This window comes from Pseudorasbora parva, chromosome 7 (assembly GCF_024679245.1).
Source record: "Pseudorasbora parva isolate DD20220531a chromosome 7, ASM2467924v1, whole genome shotgun sequence".
NCBI classification, from domain to species: Eukaryota; Metazoa; Chordata; class Actinopteri; order Cypriniformes; family Gobionidae; genus Pseudorasbora; species Pseudorasbora parva.
The window spans coordinates 32747506-32756753 of record NC_090178.1 but is presented as its reverse complement, the minus strand read 5'-3'; the positions used below and the strand labels follow the sequence as shown (position 1 = coordinate 32756753).

Below are 9248 nucleotides of genomic sequence, written 5' to 3'. Positions count from 1 at the left end.
GATATTTAGCGCACCAGTTTTAAAACAAGTTTATAAAATCACTGTTTTTTTCTTTGTCTCTTTTTTGTCTCTTTTACCTAACCCATTAAAGCACTCACAGCGCTCTCCCCTTCTAATTTGGATTCCCTGATAACCTTTGCACAGTAAATATCCTAACACACTCTGAAGTTACCACTGGCCTCCTTCTCTCAGAAGGTCACTCATCTTGGGACTCTTACCGTCCAGGACAAATGGACATCTCTGGCTCTACTTCCCTTCCCTATTCCCCTTCACCTTCACACACCTTTCCCTTTCTCACTAACATCTCCCTACCATCATCCTCTCCCTCTCTCTCCCCATCCCCAAGTGTAGCTTCCACTGCTCTCTTTTGCTTTTTCCTATCCCTTCTTTCTCTACTAGGCATTCTGGGCAACCTGTACACCCTAGGGCTTCTGATTCGCCGCCGCAGGGTGTCGAGGCGACGGCGTACCCTTCCTACCTGTTGTTACAGTCCCTCTTGCCTTGGCACCTCGTCCCCTTCTTTCTCCCCCCCATCCTCTCCCACCTCGTCCTCCTCCTCTTCCTCCCTTCACCTGCAGGTTCTGAGTCTGGCTTTAGCAGACCTGGTGTACCTCTCCACCGCTCCCTTCATCGTGTACGACAGCCTGGCATCCGACTGGGCTTTCGGTGAACTCGGCTGCCGGCTCCTACTCAGTCTGGACTTGCTCACCATGCACGCAAGCATCTTCACCCTCACCGCTATGAGTCTGGATAGGTATCGAGCCGTGGCTGATCCATTGGCAGCCTCGTCCACACCTTCCTCTGGACTCCTGCGAGTCGCTTTGGCCTGGGGCTTTGCCGTGGCTCTCAGTTTGCCCATGATGATCACTTTGCACCTCGAAGACGGAGAGAACCAGGAAGGCAAGTTATGCGTTCCGGCGTGGGATGAGCAGAGTTCGAAAGCATACCTCAGTGTGCTCTTCTGCACCAGCATCCTAGGCCCAGGGCTGGCCATCGGAGCTTTGTATGCAGCTTTGGGGAGACTCTACTGGGTATCTCAGACGCAACCAGCTTGGGTCGGAGGGAGCAACGCCTACCCGCCCCGTGCTCCTCGCCCCAAAGTCCTGCTCCTCATCCTGGGGATTGTGCTGACATTCTGGGCTTGCTTCCTTCCGTTCTGGATCTGGCAGCTTCTACCATTGTACCGGCCTGAGGTTCTGCGCGTGGTGCCGGTGGGCACGCAGGTGACCATTAATCGCATCCTCACAGGGTTGACTTATGGAAACTCGTGTGTGAATCCCTTCTTCTACACACTGCTGACAGGCAAGCGCAGGCGGACCAGCAGGAAGGCGATAAGTGCTGCGGCCCCACTCTGCCACAAGGGCAGCTCTGAACAACAATAACAGCTGCCTACTATTTTGTTCACCAATTAGTGCAGCCCATGACCAATAAGACTGTGCATTATGTTTCTTACACAGATTACTAATTTTGGTGCTAAAGGGCTTAAAGATTATAGCTTTGTACGCTGTGCAAATATAGTAATACTCTCTAATCCAAGCCACTGATGTTATGTGTGTTTTCTGCCCCCTGGACCCCTGTTCATATACAGTCAAACCAAAAATGATTCAGACACCAGATATCATTTTTTACTAGTGGGTGCAGAACACTATAATTCATTTGTGTAAGTGAGGACAGCAAAATAAAGTGAACTGTGACATATTATACCCAGACAAATTCTTCATACAGTGAACTACCAGTAAAATGATAAAAATTTGGAACCAAATTTATTCAGACACTTTGACCTGACCATGTTTTGCTTAAGTGTTTTTACACCACATACTGAACAAAAGTAAGCATTTCTTGGTAATTGGTTGACCTAAATTGGTATTATCTAACTGTGTACTTAAATTGATTGTAATACATTACATACCTTTCTATCAAACTCATCTGACGTTATCACGATGAATTTGTTCTGACACTTTTTAACTCTGAGTTTGTGTAATGTTTTATTACCATTTTCTAAACTGTAGCGAATAAACCGTGATCTTGTGAGGAAATGTTGAAAGTGTCTGAATACATTTAGGTTTGACTGTATAATATGATCAGCAATAATGTCCCTGCAAACCAAAATGAAATACTAAGTGATGAAATCGTATGGAAGTGTTTCTGAAATCTTTAGGGTTTGATATCTTTGAGTCGGCAATCAATTCTGGTCAAACCGCCGTTAAATAGACAAAAAATGTGTGAAACATCTGTTTATAGGGCAACTTGAAAGGACAAGCTTTGCTGGGATTCACGAATCGCCCCAGGATACTGTAAAAGCAGGTGTGAAACATTTAACTACACTGTAAAAAATTGCTGTAAAAATACAGGCGATTTCCAACAGTAAAATACTGTTATTTTAATAAACAGTTAAATCCTGTAAATTAACAGTCTAGGTTCCATAAATTAATTACTTGCAGTAAATTTACAGCATTTATGTGTAAATCCATTTGTTCCTGGAAAAAACAGTATTAGCCTGTAAAAAATATCACGTGGGGGCGGGGCATCTTCAACGCGGGTTTTTTTTCAAACAGAAAGCAGACGCAGTCAAAGAACAGCAACACTCCTCTGTCTAGGCGGTTTTAAAGAAGGACATTGTTCAAGGTGAGTTTATTTATTTGCAGTTATTCTATTATGTTGCTCCCAATCTGTAAAATCACCTTTTACACAAGCTATTTTTGACTGTGCTAAGTTACTGAGCCCTAATAGCATTTTGCAGACAGAGCTCTCAACGGCATGAGGCCTTTCGCCTGCTAATGAATGTTCTGTGAGCTCCGATGTAAAGTATTACTGCGAATTCGCTGGGTTGAGTTAAGTTACCATTTAGAAATTATTTCGGCTTTCTTGTGTAGTAACATTAATGTTAACCCTTATCTCGAATTTCTGGTTTAGTAAGTTAATGTTACATGATGCTAACGTTAATCTAACCAGATGCATTAATGTTATTCGCATAACGTTAATAGCATGCACATAAGATGGAGAATAATTACAAACTACTCGAAATATCCAGAACCATGATAGCAATTAAAATTGTGTGGTCAATTTGTTCTGTTTCCATGCAAATAATGTAAAGCTAAAATTCCGATGCAAAATAGATATTTAACGTTATATATAACGTTATATATTTTTTCATTTAATGGTCCGAGTACATGCTTTTTTGTGAGATTCGCATGTACATAGTATTAAAAGTCAAAGAGGTTGTTTTTGAAAGAGGAGGCAGATATTCTTGACTGCACTCGTTTTAGCAGATAGTTTTCAACAGCTGAGGTTTCACAATGCAATGTTCTCCATGCTCTGATGTCGAATTTCTTTGCTTGGTTAAAGATTAAATAATAATTGTATTCTTTTTTTCTAGGAATCAATCACTTGTTACGGAGTTTTACTGACACCGTATGCATCCCTAATCATTGGTGAGTTTCACGCCATGTAAATTATCAGAAAATTTATATTTTTGTGTAAACTGTTGTTTTAATTGTTGTGTATAATTTGAAGAAAAAAAAATCATTTCAGGGAGGGCAGATAACTACTGAACACTGGATGATTACCCTAGACTAGAGGGCCGTGTTGTTTGTAAGGGCATACAATCACGATTTCTGAATGCAATTGGAATAATTTTTACAATGTTCTGTCTTCAATTTTCAGTATCCAGAGGAGGCATGTGGCACATTGGAATTCATTCAAAGGTATTTTGTCACCTTTTATAGTACCCTTTATATTTGTTTATTTTCTTTTATTGTTCCTTAATTTAGCAAATGTATATTTAATCCAATATTTAAATTGATAAGGTAGATTTTTGTAAGTTTTCTATTTTAAAGTGTGTGTGTGTGTGTGTGTGTGTGTGTGTGTGTGTGTGTTGGGATAAACCCTGAAAGAGGTTCTAAGACCTGCAGAGGCAAGGTGGTTTCAAAGAAGACTGGAAAAGAAGTCTGCCACTGTCAATCCCAAAGTTGCTTCTCTAAGGAACCTCATCGATTTCGAATGGAATTTCGTCTAGGTAACTAAACTTTATGCCCACTGACACTCACATTTGTGCAGCTTCCTAAAAGAATCAACACCGCTTAAAGGATAAGTTCATCCCAAAATAAAAATTTCCTGATAATTTACTCACCCCAATGCCATCCAAGTCTTTCTGTCTTTCTATCTTCAATGGGAAAAAAAAAAAACGTTTTTTGAGGAAAAAAATTCAGAATTTTGCTCCACACAATGGACTTCAATGGCAACCAGAATGTTGGAGTCCAAATAAATATGTTTCAAAGGACTTTTAAGTGCTTCAAATGACTCCCAGCTAAGGAATCCATCTGTCATTTTCTAAAAAAATAAAATAAATAGTATATACTTATTAACCACAATTGTTCATATTGTGCTGGTCTCCGTGCCAGGCATGACGTCCTCACATCGGAAAGGTCTCGCGTGACATCATTAGACATCCAGGATATACACACGAAATGACCATTTTAAACAATAAACTAAAACAAAACCATAAATATGTAATTCAACATACAATAAAATGTGAACGATAATCCTTCTCCATACTAGTAAACAATGGGGTTGTAAGTACTTTTGACCTTTCCAATGTGATGATGTAATGCCTAGCACATTGCAGACCAGCACAAGATGAACAGTTGTGGTTAAAAAGTATATACATTTAAATTTTCTTAGAAAATGAGATTGAGTCACTACATAAGACTCTATTCCTCAGATGGGATTGAGGAGAGCCCTTTGAAGCACTTTGAAACAGCATTTATTTGGACTTCAACATTCTGATTGTCATTGAAGTCCATTGTGTGGAGAAAAACCCTGATATGTTTACCTTAAAACACTTAATTTCTTTTCCACTGAAGAAAGAAAGACATGAACATCTTGGATGGCATTGGGGTGAGTAAATTATCAGGACATTTTCATTTTGCGATGAACTAATCCTTTACCTGCATTCATATTCAGTGGTAAGAAAGTATCTGAACCCTTTGGAATTGTATGATTTTCTGCATTGTTCTTAACATTTCATGTGATCTTCATTAGTCACAGACAAAACAAAGTGTTTAAGCTAGCTACACAAACAATTATAATCTTTCATGACTTTACTCAACACATCCCATTAGACACTCTCGGGGCTGTGTAATAAAAATGTTATTTGGTAAGTGACTACCTTGTTGTTATCTCTATGAACCACAAATGTTGTTTTTGTGTTGTGATGGTTGTACATGAGTGCCTTGTTTGATCTGAGCAGTTAACCTGCTCAATGTTCTTCAGAAAAATCTACCATGTCCTGCACAGTTTTGGTTTTCCAGCATATTCTGCACAATTGAACCCTTTACAATAGTGACTGCATGATTTAAAGACCCATCTTTTCACAATGAGAACTACTGATGGACTCAACTATTATAAAGGGTGCCAGGGGGAGGATTTTTTTCTGAAGAACAGTGGACAGTTTAACTGCTCAGAACAAACAAGGGAATCATGAACAATTATTACAAAACAAAACAAAACTAGATTTTTAGGAAACAAATCCATCTCTGAGTCCATATAATGTTATTGATATGACCCCAGTGGATAAATCAATGCCTTTTAAAGCCAAATGATAGGTTTGTGCAATAAAGAAAAAGGTTTTAAAGAAAACCTAAACATGCTAAATTAAATAGCTCATTGCTTCCAGTCTACTGTCATATGAGCACTTATCAGAGGGACATTGTGACGTGATGTAAGTGCATTGTGAAAGCTTGTTCAAGAAGTAACACAGAAGCAAAGATGACCGACATTTCGCATGAGCTTCACAACTCTCTTACTTATGACAGTAGATTGGAAGTAATGATTTATAGTTTAGTTAGCACTTCATTTTTTGTTGGTTTTTCTAACACAAAAATAAAGTGAGTTAAAAATATTAATATTTTTATTACACCTACCGTTTGGTTTCAGAAGACATTGATTCATCCACTTGGGTGTTGTGAATTAATGTCAAGATTGTTGTGTTTTTTAAGTGTCAAAAGAATGGCAGCCAATCAATGTGATTGTATGGACTTAAAAGATTGTCATGTATATATAGCATGGGGGTAAGAAAATGAGAATTTTGGGGGTGAACTATCCCTCTAAGGACATTGTGTATATATACTTGTGACTGGTAAAAATCAGATGAAAATTTGATGATCAACTAATGCAGAGAAACAACCAATTCCCAAAGGTTGAGGGTTTACAGCTTTTTTCCCACTGTACTCTCAAATGTACTTATTCTGCTGTAAATTTTTTTTTACACATTTAACTTAACAGCTGTCTTTACATATACAAAATTATAATATACTCCTAAATCTACTAAATAAATGTACTCCTATCCGGCTAACTGGAAAACACACAATCACTTTCTTTTACACACAGCTAAACTTTCTGGTCTTGTCTTGACCCCATAATCTTTCTGTTAAGATTGTTTTTTAATTTTTTCCTCTATGCTGTAACAAACATTCAAAACAAACTGCGCACTCAGTTGCTGTTTAAGATCAGTTTAGTTCATTAACATGATCATTTTATGTCTCTTTTAAAAGTTCACTAGTTTTTGCCATGTGCTTTATTTTACCACTAAGATTTTCTTGATTTTCTTTCCTTTCAGACCTGGATTTCCTCTAAGACCAGATCTGTCAAAAGCTGATGGGGGACGTGTTGGCTGTTTTTTTTGCCTCTTCCTACGTTTTTTCACCAATTGGTTCTCTTGATTATGTCCTCTAAGATCTGGACTTCCTCTCAGGCCAGCTCTTTTAAAAGCAGGTTTGGGATGTTTTGACAGTATTTTTTGCCCTATCAAGGATTTGTGATCCATTGATTCTCAATGATTTCCTCTCAGACCCAGAATTCCTCTCTGGCCTGGTTGCTGATGTGACATGTTGGGTGTTTTTAGTTTTAGTTTTTTGCCTCTTTGTAAGGTTTCTGTTTTTGCCTACTGGTTCCTCTAGAACAGTATTTAAGGAAAGAAAGTCAGAGAAAATACATTTTAAAATGCAATGAATGTATTGTTAAAACCTATTTTAAATAAATGGCAAACAATGTACACCATAATCTTTTTCTTTATTTTTTCCATTGAGTAAAAAGTCTGTTTGGAATGTCTGTAAACATTATGGTACATAGGGATGTTAATCGATATCAGACAATAGAGTAAATAGAAAACAGTATTTATATTAAATTTTATACTGTAGAATTCTAGTTGGAACCATTGCTGCCAGTACTTTGTGAAATTACAGAACAGCCATACAAATTAAAAACTGTTAGATTACGGTAAAGGGCTGGAACCACAGCTGCCAGTACTTTGCTGTGAAATTACAGCATTATTGAAACCGTAAAATTACGGTAAAGGGCTGGAACCACAGCTGCCAGTACTTTACTGTGAAATTACAGCATTATGGAAACCGTAAAAATACGGTAAATTACTGGAACTAGCTTGCCAGTACTTTACTGTGAAATTACAGCATTTTTGAAACCGTAAAATTGCGGTAAAGGGCTGGAACCACAGCTGCCAGTATTTTACCGTAAAAATACGGGTGAATTTTTTACAGTGTACCAAATTGGGTTAAGTGCAAAGGAGAAATTACATGGATTTGGCTCAAAGCTAAAGGACGTGCCAGAGTTTGCTCTTTTGAGGAGGATAAATCACTTCTGTCTTGAATCCAGGACACAAATTCTCTCATTCTCCAATAGGACTTTTTTCTCCATTAAGTACTTTATACATTATACTCAACTAAACATATTTTTTAGCCAACAGATCTGTTACAATCCTGTCTTTGTGTATGTTATTGGCACCTTATTTGAATCATTGCCTTTTTTTTATTCTACACTGTAAAAAAAATATTGTTGGTTTAACTTAAAAAAGTAAGTAACCTGGTTGCCTTCAAATTTTGAGTTTATTGAAATTAAAAATTTGAGTTGATACAATGAAGGAAATTGGTTTATTGTAAATATTATTGTATCGGAACCACATTAAAAAAATCATGAAATCATGAAAATAGCACAATTCGGCATGTATCACTGCGTTTTCACAAATAAAACACACAAATACTATGCTTACAAAATCTTTTAATAATATTTGAATAAAGGTTGTTGATTCTCAAAAATGTTCATTGTATTTACTTAAATATTTAATTTCAATGGACTCAAAAATTGAAGGCAACCAGGTCATTTATTTTTTAAAGAATTTTTTACAGTGTACCTGATTCTGTTTTTTTTAAATATTTAAATTAAATATGCAATTTTAAACAACATTTGAAATTGTGAACCCCTCTGAAAACAAATTGTTTTCAGCAGCATATCTACACACCTTTGTTCCATTTTTTAAATGTTTGCCCCTATTTATGCATGTTAATGGACAATGTCAGCCCGGGAAATATTTATATCTCTAAAAGTTTGAGATCAAATGTTCTAAAAAAATCTTGCTGTATTTGAAAAATTGCACCAAACCCGAACCCTTCAAAATATATTTTTGAAAAGATTTATATTATTTTATTATTGTTCTTGGTTACTTGTATTCTATTTGTTATGATTTACTGTTTAATAATGCATTGCTTTGCACAAGAAAGCTTGGCTGAAAGAATTATAAATGAAATTTGAGGTGCTTATCATTACATACAATGGTCAATAAATAAATATTCTATGTAAGAACGCCAGCAGAATGGTTTGTGAGTCTTCTGGGAAGCTTTAGAAGACTTCCTGACACTGCCTAAATGATACTGCAGAAACATGACACTGTAAAGCAGTACTGTCCTTATTACAACAGCAGATGGGCTTTCAGTGAAGAAAATGAAGAGAGAGAGAATGAAAGGGCAGCATTAGAAAGAAGAATGGGCAAGAAATTGATTGGAAATGAAGAGAATAACACTGAAAAGAACAAGAGGGGGAGATCAAGAAAAAAATGAAATATGGTTTTCATTCAGGAAGCATTTATTTATGTGTCTGCATTGGCCCGGACTATGCTTTTGCTAGCATTTACTTTTTTGTGGGTCTTGCATGGCGTGTGTGTGCATTGCACTGCAGTGCTTGGATCTGACCGTGTTTTCATTGGATAATATCAGCCTTATTGAGACTGTATCAGCTTTTTGCACTTTCTGAAACTGACCCACAACTGTTGGTGTGTGTGCTTTGACCTTCATATTTGGTTAGTACAATTTGTAATGCAGTTTGTAACTTATTGACATCAACATAAACAGTACAGACAATCCAAAAAGGAACCTTGTATTTGTAATGTGTGCAATTCATGC

At 37.1% G+C, this 9248-nt stretch overlaps 1 protein-coding gene and 1 long non-coding RNA gene across 2 annotated transcripts; both read left to right on the top strand.

Annotated features, from left to right (window-relative positions):
- The first annotated feature begins 230 nt into the window (after positions 1-230).
- uts2r3 (urotensin-2 receptor 3) lies at positions 231-1382 on the top strand. Its single transcript, XM_067449769.1, has one exon. The coding sequence runs from the start codon at positions 231-233 to the stop codon at positions 1380-1382; it is 1152 nt and encodes a 383-aa protein (XP_067305870.1).
- A 1168-nt stretch (positions 1383-2550) lies between these two features.
- LOC137083818 (uncharacterized) lies at positions 2551-7347 on the top strand. Its single transcript, XR_010906612.1, has 5 exons — positions 2551-2625; positions 3377-3431; positions 3664-3704; positions 3894-4015; positions 6617-7347. It is a non-coding gene; the product is annotated as an uncharacterized lncRNA (long non-coding RNA).
- Positions 7348-9248: the final 1901 nt, after the last annotated feature.

Excerpts from the sequence above, each read along its gene's own strand:
- uts2r3 (XM_067449769.1), top strand. The coding sequence starts at position 231 with ATGGACATCTCTGGCTCTACTTCCCTTCCCTATTCCCCTTCACCTTCA.